General features: G+C 39.8%; 1 protein-coding gene across 4 annotated transcripts in view; it reads left to right on the top strand.

Annotated features, from left to right (window-relative positions):
• Acaca (acetyl-CoA carboxylase alpha) overlaps nucleotides 1-17,642 on the top strand; it is a 251,719-nt gene that overhangs the window by 31,616 nt on the left and 202,461 nt on the right. For 3 of the 4 annotated variants that reach the window (XM_090351204.1, XM_090351203.1, XM_090351206.1), the window contains exons 2-3: nucleotides 1,304-1,350; nucleotides 3,010-3,262. In XM_090351204.1, the coding sequence (XP_090207330.1) occupies nucleotides 1,304-1,350; nucleotides 3,010-3,262 (300 nt within the window). Of the gene's footprint in view, nucleotides 1-1,303; nucleotides 1,351-3,009; nucleotides 3,263-16,398; nucleotides 16,475-17,642 lie in introns of those variants that run through there. The other variant, XM_090351205.1, reaches the window with a different exon arrangement.

Genomic DNA, 17,642 nt, shown 5'->3' with positions numbered 1-17,642 from the left:
GGTTAACAAGTCTTAATTTACAGTCTAATTTTGCAATTTAAAATTTTGATTGCTGGCCATTCTGACTGTATTTCTCCAATTCAGTAGATCTGGGATTGAATTTAGACATATATGTTTTGTTTGTTTTTGCCAGTCCCGGGGCTTGAACTCAGTCAGGGTCTGAGCACTGTCCTTGAGCGTTCTCAAGATTAGAGCTCTACCACTTGAACCCAGGACTTCATGCATGCTAAGCAAGTACCACTAGGCCAAACTCCATGAAGACGCGGGTTCGATTCCTCAGTACCACATATACATAGAAAAAGCCAGAAGTGGTGCTGTGGCTCATGTGGTAGAGCTCTAACTTTGAGAAAGCACAAGGACAGTGTTCAGGCCTTGAGTTCAAGGCCCAGGACTGGCCAAAAAAAAGAAAAAAAGCCACTAGGCCAAATTCCTGGCTCCAGCCAGCTGTCTTGTTGCACATGCAATTTTCCTGGAAAAGTCACCTTTCTGGAATGGTAAATTTATAATATTGTTTAATACTGTAATAAATAATGAAGTATTTGAGTGTTTAATGCTTCTGGTTTGCAGAATTGAATGATAAAATTCTGAACTTTACACTTCAAGTTAAATTATAGATTTGACAAGAAAAAATGGTAATTTGGTTATAATTACTTTTGTATTATACTAAGCTAAACAGGAGTTGATACAAATTTGGGATTCTTATAAGTTACCATATCATATCTGTATAAGGCAGGTTCATTGAGACATTTCCATATGTGCACACAGTATTCTACAACTTCATCCCTTCTATCACTCTCCCTTTTCTTCCCCTTCTTAAAAATGATTTCAGCAGGTTTTCTTATTGTTAATTCATACATGCATATAAAATACTTTCACAATATTCACCCTTTTTCATTAATTCCATTCATTCCTACCTTTTCGGATTGCTGCCTTCCAACAGAGCCTACTTTACTCTGCCATTTACTTTTCAGTGTATATTAATTATATTAAAGGATTTGTTATTTTACATGTGTACATATTGTATATTTTGTTAGAATAACTTCCTCTGTTGCTGTCTTTACCCAGCCACCTATTATTTAACAGTTTATAGTGGGATTCCTCATGCCATCTTTTTATATAGATGCAATTTATTTGGTATTATTCTCTTTTCCTCATTCCCCTTCTATACCTAGAAGTCCCATAGTTACACTTAAGTTATATGTATATATATAAGCATTTACAGGTATATCCTACGCTACACAAAATAGGAATTGGTACAAATAGGATTTTTCTAGTAACCTCAAATTTTTCTTTCTTCCTTTAGTTCTTTTTGGAGGTGGATATCTGCTCAGACAGTAAGAATTGTAAGAGGTCAGTTACAAATAATGCACTTTATTTACAGTGTAATTCAAAAGGTTGTTCATGTATTGAAATATTAAACGTTTACATTAAAAGTTGGCTTCACATAGAATATTGGCAGATGGGAGGAATAACCTGAAGTTTGGTATTCTACCTCTTCTCTGAAAATGGGACAGGTTGTGGAGCTTCTAGAATGTCTGGAGTACTCAGTGATTTTCCATACATGACCTGTCTTTCCTGGTGGTTTGCATGCTTGTGTTGGGGAATTCTATTCTCAACAGATGGTGGCTGCTGGACAAACTATTTAGCTGTTAATACTGAGCTGCTTCCTAAATGTCTAAAAAGACTGCCTTTGTCATCTTAGCAAGGAAAGAAAAGCTTGAATCTGTCCTTATCTATTAATTTCTTTCCTTTTCCCTTTATGGTGTCAAAGGATCATTCATTTCTCATGAATTTTATTTTATTTTGTAGGTGTGTATTAATTGGAATCTATACTTGAGTGTTTTACTCTCTTGTGAGGAAGGCAGCATTTATTTTCTGTTAGTTGGGATGGAATTTTTCTGGTTCTACTATGATTTATTTACTTATGGTTAGTCCTGGGGCTTTCCTCAAGGCTAGCATTCTACCACTTGAGCCACAGCACCACTTCCAGCTTTTTCTGTGTATGTGGTACCGATGAATTGAACCCACGTGTTTGTGTATGCTAGGCAAACACTCACTACTACGCCACACTCCTGGCCCCTTTGGTGGTTAATTGGAGATAAGAATCTCACAGACTTTCCTCTTCAGGCCAGGTTATAACCACAGTCCTTAGATTTCAGCCTTCCTCTACTATTATTATTATTATTATTATTTTGCCAGTCCTGGGCTTGAGCTCAGGGCCTGAGCACTGTCCTTGGACTTTCTCAAGGCTGGAGCTCTGCCACTTGAGTCTCAGCACCATTTCCGGCTTTTTTCTATGTATGTGGTACCGAGGAATTGAACCCTGGTCTTCATGCATGCTAGGCAAGCACGCTACCGCTAGGCCAAACTCCCGGCCCTCTACTGTCATTTTTAATCTTACTTGTTCTAAAATAGAAACGATTTTTTTTTTTTTTTTGGCCAGTCCTAGGGCTTGAACTCAGGACTTGGGCACTGCCTCAAGCTCCTTTTGCTCAAAGTTAGCACTCTACCACTTCCAGCCACAGCTTCACTTCCAGTTTTCTGGTGGTTAATTGGAGATAAGAGTCTCTTGGACTTTCCTGTCTGGGCTGGCTTTGAACTGTGATCCTCAGGTTGTATCTTCCTGAGTATCTAGGATTACAGATAAGAGTCACCAGTACCCTTCTTTAAATAAGCTTTTTTTTTTTTTTTACACCAGTAAGGTTTCATTGATCATAACTATCTCCTGGATTTTAAATTATAAAGAAATTTGCAATGGCTTATAGGTTTTTGAAAAGAAATTCTTTGGCAGAAAAATGAAGTTGTTTTAAATTTTTAGGCATCGTTAACCATGATCTCAATTCTTCTTCTTGTAGAAACATAGCCCTAAATAGAATAGCCAAGAAAGCAAATTCTGAAAATACCTTGCTTTTATAAGGGCAAGTAGTTGATTAGTTATAATATCTGAGTGTCCTCATCTATAAATTACTGTTCCTAACTTGCTCTTCTCACTCTTCATTATCCCAATAGCTTTGAGAGCTTTATTTAAAAGAATAATGGATGAACCATCTTCCCTGGCCAAACCTCTGGAGCTGAACCAGCATTCCCGATTTATAATCGGATCCGTGTCTGAAGATAACTCTGAAGATGAGATCAGCAATCTGGTGAAGCTGGACCTATTAGAAGAGAAGGAAGGCTCATTATCACCAGCCTCTGTCAGCTCAGATACCCTTTCTGATTTGGGGGTCTCTAGTTTACAGGATGGCTTGGCCTTACACATAAGGTAAGAGAGAATTTAATGGTGAATTTACTTCACTTATCTTAATAGTTCTGCAGATTATGTTCTGAAAACAATCATACTAACCAAGATTCCTTTATGTCTTCCAATATCACTGGATTCATAACTCTGTAGGAGCTGATGTATTTTTCAACTTTTGGAAGTACTTTTTCCTAAATATTCTCTTTAGTTTTTTCTGACCCTTTTACATGGTGTTTTAGTGAGAGTTAGGCTGAGGAATTTCAGTCTTTGTATAGTTTGACTAATATTATTATTACCATTACTTGGTACTGATCTTGGGCCTTGAACATGGCCTGGTCACTGTTTCTGAGCCTTTTTTTTTCTCCATACTGTTATTTTTGTTTCAATGTATAGAGGGGTTTTTGAGCCTTTTTGCTCATGGCTAATGCTCTTTTACTTGAACCATTGCTCTACTTCCAGTGTTTTGGTTGTTAATTGAGGTAATAGTTCCACATACTTTCCTGCCTCAGCTGACTTCAAGCTGTGATCCTCAGATCTCAGCCTCCTGAGAAGTTAGAATTTCAGGCCACAGCCACTGGTGCCCGCGAGCTTTTTTTTCTTTTCTTTTTTTTTTTTTTTTTGCCAGTTGGGGCTTGGACTCAGGGCCTGAGCACTGTCCTTGGGCTTTCTCAAGGCTACAGCTCTACCACTTGAGCCTCAGCACCACTTCTGGCTTTTTTTTCTATATATATGGTACCGAGGAATTGAACCTGGGTCTTCATGCATGCTAGGCAAGCACTCTACGACTAGGCCAAACTCCCGGCCCCGAGAGCATTTTCTAAAGAATGCTATGCAAGTGATTGTAATGTAACCAGAATGAAAATTATAGGTCTAACCTAGGTAAACATACATTGGGGTGGCTATTACTGTTATTATCTTGGTGCTCCTATTATTAATAGATTATAAAATAATTCAGTTCCTTTTCATGTACTCAAGATACTGACTCTATAGTAATATCTCATATGAGATCTGGCTAGATGTGACTGTTCTGCACATTGTTATCCTTGAAGTTTTAGATCCTGGTTTTTGAGAGAGATAATGATGTATATTAGAAATCACTCTCTCTTAGCTATATGGAGATCAAATGAAAGAGTAATGAGTTGATTTTGTTTTATTTCATAGATTCCCTAGAACTGCAATGACCTTGAAAAATAATTTAACCTAAGCTTTTTTTTTTCCTTTTGTGGGTCATGGGGCTTGAACTCTGGGCCTGGACACTGTCCCTGAGTTCTTCAGCTCAAGGCTACTGCCCTACCCCTGGAACCACAGCCCCACTTCCTTTTTTCTTTTTTTTTTTTTGTGATTAATTGGAGATAAGAGTCTCATGGTCTCTAGTGCCTGGGCTGGCTTTGAACCTCGATCCTCAGATCTCAGCCTCCTGTGAGGCTAGGATTATAGATGTGAGCCACTGCACCCGGCTCTAACCTAATCTTTGTTTTTGTTTTGGCTATGAGGCTTGAGCTCAGGGCCTAAGCACTGTCCTTGAGTTCTTTTTGCTCAAGCCTAGTGCTTTACCACTTTGAGCTACAGCACCACTTCCGGTTTTCTGGTGGTTAATTGTATGTAAGAGTCGCATAGACTTTACTGTGCTGGGTGGCTTTAAACCTTGATCCTCAGATTTTTTGCCTCCTGAGTAGCTGGGATTACTGGTGAGAGCCACCAATGCCTGGCTTAGCTTAATGTTTTCTTGTCTCTCCCCCGCTATCCAGAATTTCCATATGTAGCATTGACTTCATGATTCCAGCAAGCCTAAAGTTTTTTTTTTTTTAATTTTTTTTAATTGTAATTAGTAAAAGGGTTACATGATATTTGCCAGATAGAAGGTGCATTAATTCACATACATTGATACCCTTTCACATGTCTTGGTACCCATTTCCCTCCCCCCCCACACCCCCCACCTATCTTGGTTTTCCCCCCTTCCCTATCAAATTTCAAATAGCCAAATACAAATAAATTCAATATATCAGATAACAAAGTGAGATACTATACCAATATGGGATAACCAAGGGACAGCAAAGGAGATGAGAGACAACATAGTACATTAAGGACAACAATCATTCATTATATGGCTTTTGTTTCAATATCCTGGAGTTTCTACTCTCTCTGACAGTAAAAGTGTGTGGTGTGTGTGCTGCACACACACTTGAGGTGTGCTAGTCCTGGGGCTTGAACCCAGGACCTGAATACACCTTCCTTAGCTTTTTGGCTCAAGGCTAGTACTCTACCACTTGGCCCACAGCTCTTCTTGCAGCTTTTTGGTGGCTAATTGTCTTTTTGCCAGTGCTGGAGCTTGAACTCAGGGCCTGGGCACTGTTCTTGAGCTTTCTCAGGCTAGTGCTCTACCACTTGAACCACAACACACTTCTGGCCTTTTCTGTGTATGTGGTACCGAGGAATCAAACCCAGGGCTTGGTGCATGCTAGGCAAGCACTCTACCACTAGGGCCACTCTCCTGGCCCCTTTAGTGGTTACTCAGAGGTAGGAATCTCACAGAATTTCTTCCTAGACTAGCTTATAACCACAGTCCTTAGATTTCAGCTTACTGAGTAGCTAAAATTATAGGCAGGATCCACTGGTACCTGGCTTAATGTAAGTGTCTTAATTATGTAACTAGTCCAGACATGGAGTTCATGAACAAAGTATATTATACCTTTGCCTAAAAATGAGGAATTAGTGGCAGGGAAAATAGATTAGGTGTTTATGTAAACATTTTTATTACTTTATGGTTCACTTAAGATTATATTAAGATTAATACTGATGGTGTTATTTTCCCAAGGTCATTTGGAAGTATATGTGTAAGTTGTGATTGTTGTATTGAGAAGACAAAAGACCAATGATACTAAACTTTTGCAATATAGTGGATAATCCCACATAACCAAGTATTGTCTTCAAAATATCAGTCTCCTATTGAGGAAGGTTGGGTTACTTCTCAATTCTTGAGGTCACATACCACTTAGAGAAATTTGTGTAATTTAGTTCTATATGAAATGTGATATTCACTTGCTGAATTGGGAAACTGTGGGTTAGGCAATAGTATGATAAATGCCATTGTAGGAGATTGAGCTGATATTATGAGGCAGTTTTCAGTTGCCAGATCTTTCCCAGAGTTCATGGCAGTTGTGCGTAGATTGTGTGGACAGTGGCATGAATGCCAGAGAATGTCTGTTGAGGCTTTCCTTGTGCCAAACCCATGCTGTTCGCTCATGGGATAGTCACGGACAGAAGTGTGATCAGGAGCCTAGGAGGAAGATGGTTGCATTTCTTCTAGCTTCTCTAGTAGAATGTTCTAAAATAGAGCGAAGTGTTTCCTTTGGTCTATTTCTTTCTTTTTGTTTCTCTTTTTGGTTATACTGGAGTTTAAACTCTTGAGTCTCATGCTCACCTGCCAGGCACTGGAGCCATACTCCATAATGTTCTTTAGAATAATATAAAGTCTTCAAATTCTTTTGATAGGTGAAAAACTTTTGCTCTCACACCTGCAATTAATTAGGCATGTGCTCATTGACAATTCATGTTTTTTACTTAAACTAATTGTCTAGCTCCTGTCAAAATGGTGATGGTGATTTAGATATTCATTTTCACTCTGAACTCAAAGTTAAACAGAAACTGATTGGTTTCATTATCAGCTTCTAGAGTAAGTAAAGAGGTAGTCACATTACTAAGAGATGTTAACTAAAGTTAACAAATGCCAATTGATGTAACTACCATAATATGACATTGGCCTTTCTCTGAAACTGTCTCCTGTCCTTATGTTTAAGGCTTTATTAAGTGCTAAATGACAAGTCTTGTGCTATGATGGTTGAACCAGATTTTTAAAAAATAGACTTTTCAGTGATAGAGATCACTTTTTCTTGGGTGGGTGGGGGTGGGTTATGGAGCTTGAACTCTGGGCCTGGGCGCTGTCCCTGAGCTCTTCATCTCAAAGCTACTGTCACACCTCTTGAGCCATAGCCCCACTTCTGGTTTTCTAGTGATTCATTGGAGATGAGAGTCTCAGGGTCTTCAGTGCCTGGGCTGGCTTTGAACAGTGATCCCCAGATCTCAGCCTCCTGAGTAGCTAGGATTACAGGCGTGAGCCACCGTGCCTGGCTGGAGACCACTGTTAACATACTTTTCTAGAGTTCATTGAAAGATTGGGTGAATTTCTCCCAAATAAAAATGATATGAATATTTGAAAATATGGCCCTAAGAAAATAGTTATGAATTGGCAGGAAGATAAAGAACATATTGAGGATAATTGTTTTGTTTTTTTATTTTTAGATGAGGTCAGCTAGGAGTTGTCTATTAGCTAGGTTGATATATTTCTGAAACTTAATACTAGCATAAGAACATTGTTTAAAGACTGAGTGTAGACATCTTAATTTTGATTACTGATATATGATTTTGTGGCATAAAATAGAGAAGTCTGTTTAGGTTCTTGCCATTTGTTTCTAATGGAATGCTACTTGAGATTTGTTCAGTATTGTTCTGTATACCAAAAACACAACACATGCTGTCATCCTGTGCTACAGTCAACTAGGATTGTAAACAGATTTGTCAAGTTAGTATTTTTTTTTTGTTTGTTTTTGTTTTTTTTTTTGCCAGTCCTGGGCTTGAGCTCAGGGCCTGAGCACTGTCCTTGGACTTTCTCAAGGCTAGAGCTCTACCGCTTGAGCCTCAGCACCACTTCCGGCTTTTTTCTATGTATGTGGTACCGAGGAATCGAACCTGGGTCTTCATGCATGCTAGGCAAGCACTTTAACCACTAGGCCAAACTCCCGGCCTCAAGTTAGTATTTGTAACTAGCAGAATTACTGGTTGAAGTCAATTGGAAATAAGTAATCTCTGTTTTCGTCTTTTACATTTTGGGGGCAGTAAGATTGCTTTCTTCTTTGGCCAGTGCTGGGGCTTGAACTTAGGGCCTGAGCACTACCTCGGACTTTTTCAAGGCTAGAGCTCTACCACTTGAGTCACAACAACACTGCTTCCAACTTTTTCTTTTCTTTTTTTTTTTTCTTGCTAGTCCTGGGCTTAAGCTCAGGGCCTGAGCACTGTCCTTGGACTTTCTCAAGCTAGAGTTCTACCCTTGAGCCTCAGCACCATTTTCGGCTTTTTTTTTCTATGTATTTGGTACCAAGGAATCGAACCCGGGTCTTCGTGCATGCTAGGCAAGCACCACTAGGCCAAACTCCCGGCCCTGCTTCCAACTTTTTCTATATACATGGTACACAGGATTGGAACCTGGGTCTTTGTGCATGCTAGGCAAGCACTCTACCACTAGGCTAAACTCCTAGCCGTATGATTTCTTTTTTAATCACCTCCTTTGTGGTGTAGCATTTGAAACCCCATTTCAATTTTCTCGTATAGCAACTTAAATTATGTGCTCAAAATATTGATTAGCAAACATTTCATGCCTAGACAGCACGCTTAAAGTCTTTATCTGAGAACAGTCTTTAATCGTTGATATCTATATATACATAAATCTAGCATAACATGTCCTTTTTTTTTTTTTTTGGTGGGTCATGGGGCTTGGCCTGGGCACTGTCCCTCTGCTCTCAAGGCTACCACCCTACCCCTGGGCCTGGGCCTTGTACCTGAGCTCTTATCCTCAAGGCTACCACCTTACCTTTGAGCCAAGCTCCCCTTCCCCTTTTTTGGAAGTTAATTGGAGATAAGAGTCTCAGGTCCTTTTGTGTCCCGCTGGCTTTGAACCTTGATCCTCAGATCGCAGCCTCATGAGTAGCTAGGATTATAGGCGTGAGCCAGTGCGCCTAGCTTACATAACAGGGAAGTAGTGCTTCATGCTTGTAATCCTCCGGAGACAGATCTGAGGATCAGGGTTCAAAGCCAGCCCAGGCACTGAAGAACAAGAGACTCTTATTTCCAATTAATCACTAGAAAAAGGGAAGTGGGGCTGTGGCTTAAGGGGTAGGTCGGTATCCTTGAGCTGAAGAGCTCAGGGACAAAGCCCAGGGCCAGGGGTAGGGCAGTATCCTTGAGCTGAAGAGCTCAGAGACAGCGCCCAGACACAGAGTTTGAGCCCATGACCAACAAAACAAGAACAAAAAAGTTTGCTGCTTTGGAAGAAAATAACAAGTTTATTCAGGGAGAGCTTTCAGAAAGATCCCCTTTGGTTACAGGAAATAACCTTGGTTACTGAGTTTGCTTCTTTCCATTTGACAAATATTTATTATGAAGAGTTGTAGACACAGAAATCCTAAAAATTAAAATTATAGCTCCTGCTTTTTAGGGTTTCTTAGTAGTGACATGCTTCCTCATCCTGCATTCTTCTCTTGGAGAATGATAATTGGTATTATTTGTTTGGATTGGATCTCAGAAACTACCTACATAAACTGTGCTGTCTTCCTCCCTCTGGATTTCATGACCTAATTATTTTCTTAGCTTTCTTGTCTTGGTAAACTTTGCCTTCTTTTTATCCTGGGCCCTCCCTGCCAGGAGGGACAGTGGAACTTTTCCCTGGAGATTGTCAGGAGTAAGTGACAATAAAACATGTTTGCTGCTGCTGAAGCAGAGCTGTAGTTTTCTAGTTACCCTAGATTATTGTACATTCCATTCCCCTCACCTCCTTGTGGTTCTCTTGGGAAATCAGCTAATTCTGTATGTGATCCATGTGTAGGGTGAAAAATGTTTAAAAAAAAAGAAAGAAAAGGCAAGGAATATAGAAATTGAGGACAAAGTAGATAAAAGCCTGTAGTTTGAGGCTGTCAGTTCTCTAACCTGACTGAAGCAGGGCCAAGAAGTGGATGATGGCATAGTATCTCTTGTCCTCTTGGGTTTTAAGCAGCTGCAACGGGAGGAGGAACTGCGGCTTGTGTTTTCCAGGCCGACATCTGAAGAAAAAAGTTCCATCGTTTGACATCTTGATATGGAGAGTTTTGCTTAGGAATATAAGGAGATGAGCTATTACATGTTTCAAAGGTAAGTTTTAGGCAATGCATACTTTCAGTAAGACACTGACAGCTAAACCTTAGAATTTATGGGAAATTTGATGAATTTTTAAAATAACTGTGACAGTGAATGCTTTTTAAAATATTTTAAGGAGTGCAACTGAATATATTTGATCTTGAATTTCTAAATGATTTATGTTCATAATTTGAATAGAAGATATGTGAACATATATGTGTTACTATAACTACACTACAAATAAACATCTTGTGGACCTTGTTATACTATTAGTTTGTTAAGGTAGTTAGGTCTGTGCTAACTTTATCCACTCGGTTTTGCTGTCATTTGAAGAGTAAAGTCTTTTCACCCGTTGTGAAGGATGGGCATTCTTTATTGTGTGTAGCATTCTGTAGAAGCTGGTTTTACTGAAGACCTTCTCTCTCTCTCTCTCTCTCTCTCTCTCTCTTTCTCTCTCCCCCCCCCTTTCTCTTTCTTTCTTTTTTTTTTTGCCAGTCCCGGGATTTGAACTCAGGGCCTGGGCACTGTCCGTGTGTGTGTGTGTGTGTATTTGTGTATCTCAAGGCTAGTGCTCTCCCACTACTTTGGAGTTTTTGTGTATGTGTTTCTGAGGAACTGAACCCAGGGCACTCTACCACTAGGCCACACTCCAGGCCCTGAAGACCTTTCTTGAATAGTCTCTGAGGCCTGAAAAGGTACCTATAATAATTGTCTTGGCATAGAGCCAGACTGGAGTTGTTGAGAATGCCCAACTCTCTTATCATGGGAACTTTTTTGTTAGATGTCAGACTCAGGAGGAAATAAGTGGGGCTTTTTGGCTTCTTACAGATTTCTAGCTTCACAGGAGAGATTTGTCATGAAAGACTAATTGGAAAGTTCCCTCCATTATCTGTATGTTCTTTTACTTGCTTGGCTTGTAATCTAAAGTTTTTATTGTGAACAGAATTTCTTGAAAATTAAACAGGAGCTGGGCAAAGAACAAGAAATAAAAAAAACACCCACGGTCAATTGTGTATCTGTATGTGTACATATGCATACATTTGTGCACATATGTGTTTGTGTATGTGAATATATATTGGCCTTGAACTTAGAACTTCAGGCTCTCCCTTGGCTATTTTGCTTATGGCTGGCGCTCTACCACTTGATTCAGCTTCTGATTTTTTTTTTTTTGCCAGTCCTGGGCTTGAGCTCAGGGCCTGAGCACTATCCTTGGACTTTCTCAAGGCTAGAGCTCTACCACTTGAGCCTCAGCACCACTTCCGGCTTTTTTCTATGTATATGGTACTGAGGAATCGAACCCGGGTCTTCATGCATGCTAGGCAAGCACTTTAACCACTAGGCCAAACTCCCGGCCCCTCCTTGGACTTTCTTAAGGCTAGAGCTCTACCACTCGAGCCTCAGCACCACTTCCGGCTTTTTTTCTATGTATGTGGTACCGAGGAATCGAACCCGGGTCTTCATGCATGCTAGGCAAGCACTTTAACCACTAGGCCAAACTCCTGGCCCAAGCTTCTGAATTTTTGTTGGTTAATCGGAGATAAGAATCTTATAGACTTTCCTGCCTGGTCTGGTTCTGGACCATGATCTTCATACCTCAGGCTCCTGAATAGCCAGGATTATAGGAGTAAACCCCTAGTGTATGGTTGCTATAACATTTTTTTTTCAAATGGTCTATCAGGGTAAATTATTGTCTATCAGGGTATATTGTATTTCTGGAAACAATTTTAGAAGATTCAAATTCTTACAAATACAATGCTAACTGAATAAATTCAGACATATGCATAAAGATAATTTTCCACAAGAAAGTTGCACCACTAACACAAAGTGATGGAAGGATCAATTTTTGTAGATCACATGTATATAAATGCTTTGCAGTGGCCGAAGACAAAGAAGAATTATGTTTTACATTTATATGAATGTAAAGGAGAATATTAAAACCATTGGTGTCAATTCAACAACCACAAGTGAATAGATAACATTGTCATAAACATTTTATACAGTAATATTAGATAAACACTAGTAACTGGCAAAGTTGGTCAATATATAAAACTGTTATGTAAACTTGACTATCACTATAGTTATATTTTTTTGAGATTTTCTTTTTTTTAATTATTTTATTTTATTTTTTTATTAAAGAATTTATTAGCATTGTTTTTACATCATTTCAAATGACATGTTTAACAAACAAGTATTCAAGAAGGGAATCTCTATATAGAATTACTGGCACTTAGCCTAATTTTGATTATGTTCGAAAAACTAAGGGTTTGTATAGCATAGATACATATTAATCTATGTAATAAAGCAGTATGTCTATAGAGTCAAAGGTTTTTATGTCTATGTAGTTGTGTTTATATTTCTAATACCATTGGGTATGCAAATATTGAGTCCTCGCTCTTCTACTGTTTGGATCTAATAGCCACATATTAAGTTTACCATGTGCCTTTTGTTCCTTTGGTTTTGACTTGTCTCACTCAACATGACTCGCTCTAGATTCATCCACTTCCCTGCAAATGCCATTATTTTATCTTGTCTGTGCCATAATATTTTGATTTATATTTTTATTTTTTTTTTTAAATTTCTGTCCTGGGGCTTTAACTCAAGTGCTCTCCTTGAGCTTTTTAGCTTAAGGCTGTAGCACTGGAGTTAAATCTCTACTGGCTATTTGGCGGTAATTGGAGATAAAAGTCTCAGTACACTTTCTTTCCTAAGCATATTTCAAGTCCTCAAATCTCAGACTCCTGAGTGTTAGGATTACAGGTATGAACTACCAATACTCAGCTGACATAAAAGGTTTTTTTTTTTGTTTTTTTTTTTTGCCAGTCCTTGGCTTGAGTTCGGGGCTTGAGCACTGTCCTTGGACTTTCTGAAGCTCTACCACTTGAGCCTCAGCACCAATTCCAGCTTTTTACTATGTATTTGGTACCAAGAAATTGAAGCCGGGTCTTCGTGCATACTAGGCAAGCACTCTACCACTAGGCCAAACTCCTGGTCCAACATAGAAGTTTTTAAAAGTCAACTTTATTTAGTTATAATTTACAAGCAATCAAATATGCCCCTTTTTGTTGTATGTTTGTTTTTGGTTGATTGGTTTTGGGGCTTTAACTCTGGGCCTGGGCACTGTCCCTTAGCTTAGCTCTTTACTTCAAGGCTAATGCCCTATAACTTGAGCCACAGCGCCACTTCCAGTTTTCTTTTCTTTTTGTTTTTGTGGGTCACTGGGCTTGAACTCCGCCTGGGAGCTGTCCGTGAACTCTTCAGCTTAAGACTACCCCCCCTACCCTTGAGCCAAGCCAAGCCCCACTTCATTTTCTGGAGGTCCTTTTGTGCCTGGGCTGGCTTTGAATCTTGATCTTCAGATCGCAGCCTCCTGAGTAGCTAGGATTATAGGTTTGAACTACCACGCCTGGCTCACTTCCAGTTTTTTTTTTTTTTTTCCAGTCCTGGGCTTGGGCTCAGGGCTTGAGCACTGTCCCTGGGTTTTCTCAAGGCTAGAGCTCCACCACTTGAGCCACAGCACCACTTTGGCTTTTTGCTACGTATGTGGTACCGAGGGATCGTACCCAGGTCTTCGTGCATGCTAGGCAAGCACTCTACCACTAGGTCAAACTCCCGGCCCTCACTTCCAGTTTTCTAGAGGTTAATTAGGGATAAGAGTCTCACTGAGGGGCTAGGAATTTGGCCTAGTGGTACCACACACATAGAAAAAAGCCAGAAGTGGTGTTGAGGCTCAAGAAGTAGAGCTCTAGCCTTGAGAAAGTCCAAGGACAGTGCTCAGGCCCTGAGCTTAAGCCCAGGAATGGCAAAAAAAAAAAAAAAAAAGTCTTGCTGACTTTCGTTCCTGGGGCTGGTTTTGAACTTTGATCCTCAGATCTCAGCCTCCTGGAGTAGCTAGGATTACAGACATGATCCACCAGCTTACACCTGTTGTTGTTGTTGTTGTTGTTGTTTAATCTTTCTTTGCTCTCTCAATCTAACTGTGGGCCTGGTCACTGATTCTGAGCTAATTTTGCTCAGTGCTAGCATTGTACCACTTGAGCCACAGTTTTACTTCCAGCTTTTTCTGATTATGTGGTACTGAAAAATCGAACCAGGGCTTCATGCATGCTACCTAAGCACTCTACCACTATGCTACATTCCCAGCCCCAGAGTCCTAATTTTTAATATTCAGTGAAGTTTAGATCAAACTACCAACACAATAGGAATATAGGTATATAAAAGATGCCATCTATAGAAGTAAGTTATATTTCTGTTTTTCTTTCCTTTTAATTTTTAAGTGATTCCCCCTAGCAAATATTCCTTTAGTATCACTAGACCATTAATTGAAATCATGACCAATCCCTTCCATATCTTGTTTTGCTTTTTTTCTTTACATTATCTTGTTTCTATTTTTTTTTTTTTTTTTTTTGCCAGTCCTGGGCTTGAGCTCAGGGCACTGTCCTTGGACTTTCTCAAGGATAGAGCTCAACCACTTGAGCCTCAGCATCACTTCTGGCTTTTTTTTTTTTTTTTTTTTTTTTTGCCAGTCCTGGGCTTGAGCTCAGGGCCTGAGCACTGTCCTTGGACTTTCTCAAGGCTAGAGCTCTACCACTTGAGCCTCAGCACCACTTCTGGCTTTTTTTCTATGTATGTGGTACTGAGGAATCGAACCCGGGTCTTCATGCATGCTAGGCAAGCACTTTAACCACTAGGCCAAACTCCCGGCCCCTCTTGTTTCTATTTTTTTTTTTTTTTGCCAGTCCTGGGCTTGAGCTCAGGGCCTGAGCACTGTCCTTGGATTTTCTCAAGGCTAGAGCTCTACCACTTGAGCCTCAGCACCACTTCCGGCTTTTTTCTACATGTGGTACCGAGGAATTGAACCCGGGTCTTCATGCATGCTAGGCAAGCACTTTAACCACTAGGCCAAACTCCCGGCCCCTCTTGTTTCTATTTTTATATTGCTTTCTGTTTTCCCCTCTTTTCCTTCCTTGCTTCCTTTTTTTTTTTTTTTTTTTTTGGATGCTTGCCCTTGGCCTTGAACTCAGGGCCTCAAGGCTAATGCTCTACCACTTAAGTCACAATGCCACTTCCAGGTTTTTCTTTTTTTTTTTTTTTTTTGCCAGTCTTGGGCCTGAGCTCAGGGAGCACTGTCCTTGGACTTTCTCAAGGCTAGAGCTCTAGCTCTTGAGCCTCAGCACCACTTCCGGCTTTTTTCTATGTATGTGGTACCAAGGAATTGAACCCGGGTCTTCGTGCATGCTAGGCAAGCATTTTAACCACTAGGCCAAACTCCTGGCCCCTCTTCCAGGTTTTTCTGAGTAGTTTATTAGAGATAAGAGTCTCACAAATTTTCCCGCATGGACTGCCTTCAAGCTGTGATCCTCAGATCTCAGCTTCCAAGTTTCTAGAATTACAGATGGAAGCCACTAGTATATTAGTCCTCCCTCCCTTCCCTTCCTTGGATATGGAGATGGAACTTAGTGCCTTATGCTTACAAAGGAGGCACTCTCCTCTTGAACTAAATTCTGATCCCTCTTAAGTTTAAAAAGATGTCCTTTTTGTTGTATTTAGATCTGGAAACTATGTATATTTTAAATTTTATAATGGTTTTAATCTGTAATGTCTGTGAATTTTTTTTTGTGGGGGGAGAGGATGATGGGGCTTGAACTTGGGGCTGTCCCAGAGCTTTTCAGCTCAAGGCTACCACCCTACCCTTGAGTTGAGCCACAGCAGCACTTCCTGTTTTCTAGTAATTAGTTGGAGATAAGAGTCTCATGTATTTTAGTGCTGGGGTGGCTTTGAACCTTTACTCAGATGTCAGCCTCCTGAATAGCTAGGATTACAGGCGTGAGCCACTGCGCCTGACTAATTCTGTAAACTTTTTTGTCTAGACATTTGTAATATTGTGGCCTTCTGTATTTCCCTAGCATATATCTTCTAGGCCCTTGGAAAATGCTTTAGTTGCATTTGTGTCAGGTATATTTACACCTTGGACACACTTTTTTTTTGTTGGTTGTGGGCTTGAACTCCGGGTCTGGGCACTGTCCCTGAGCTCTTCAGAAGAGTTCAAGGCCAGTGCTGTCTTTTAAATGAGAAATGTTTTTTGTATGGTAATGGAATGATTAGTGGTTTGGAACTAGACTCCTGGATAACCTCTGGATGGGGCTGGTTGCCATGGAAATCAACCTGCGATTAGAAGGCTGGAACTTTCTGTCTCAATCCCTGATCTCCAAGGAGAGGAGAGGAGGCCCTAAAGGTACAGTGGATCACCAAAGACTTGAGATGCTGGAGCAAATTAATACAGCACAAAGAGCAGTTGTAAGAATCCTAATTTATTATTGATAGGTCAGAAGTACAAGTTATGGCCTGGGATTTGGCCTTTTGAAGAGGGTTGAAATCTTAAGGACTGATCTTCAGTATGGGCTCTGCTATTATATCCAGGTAGATAGTTTCAGAATTGAATTGGAGGACACCCAACTTAATGCTACAGAATCACTTGGTATATGGGGAAAATCAATTACACATGTGGTCACAGAAATGTTCATTGTTGTGAGAGTATAGTAACAGAAAACCTATTCTTTCTAAGTCTCTTACTGTTTATATAGATAATTTATATAATTTGTGTAAATAATAATACCATCCACAAATGATAGTTCAGTTTCTTCCTTTTTGATTTTTGTGACTTAAAAAAAATTGACTTTCTAGATCCTCCTTCAATTTTCTATTTATAGAGTTTCTAAAATCAAAGCATCCTTGCATATCTTGCATACCTTGGGATAAATTCAACTTGACCATCATGAAGTAATAATTCTTCTTCTTCTTTTTTTTTTGGGGGGGGGGGCACTGTCCCTCAGGCTCTTCAGCTCAAGGCTACTGCCTTCCCCCTTGAGCCACAGCGCCACTTCTGGTTTCTTGGTGGTTAATTGGAGATGAGTCTCAAGACTTTAGTGCTTGGGTTGGCTTTGAATTGTGATCCTCAGATCTTAGCCTCTTGAGTAGCTAGGATTATAGCTAGTAAACAATCGATTTTCTCCTTTCTGACTTCTCATTTACAGAACTGACCAGGAGAGAATGATTAAAAGTATCTTAGCCACACTGACAGAGAACAGAGTATAAAGGTAGGCCTGCAGTTGAGAGAAAGTACCTAAATAACTGGAACAATAAATATGCATATTTTATAAAGAAAAAAACAGAAGCTGAGAAAAATTGTCAGGGTTACTGGAGTTATTAAATGAACATATCTGGAATTTAAATGGAAACTTGTTCTGCTTCTGTCACTGTTTTGTTACAAGTGCTATTATTTTATGTACCTTTTGGAAAGTAGCACTACCAATTAAATAAGGCCTTAATGTAAGCTAGATATCAATTTCAGAGATACAGAATTTCTGTAAAGTTAAAAAAAAAGTGAGGGCAATTTTTTTCCCCTTGTGCCAGGCCTGGAGCTTTTTTTTTTTTTTTTTGGTACTGGGGATCGAACCCAGGACAT

Source organism: Megascapheus bottae, chromosome 17, assembly GCF_031878675.1.
Source record: "Megascapheus bottae isolate mThoBot1 chromosome 17, mThoBot2.hap1, whole genome shotgun sequence".
Lineage (NCBI taxonomy): Eukaryota > Metazoa > Chordata > Mammalia > Rodentia > Geomyidae > Megascapheus > Megascapheus bottae.
Note: the sequence above shows the minus strand (reverse complement) of the source record. Positions and strands in the feature narration are given on the sequence as shown.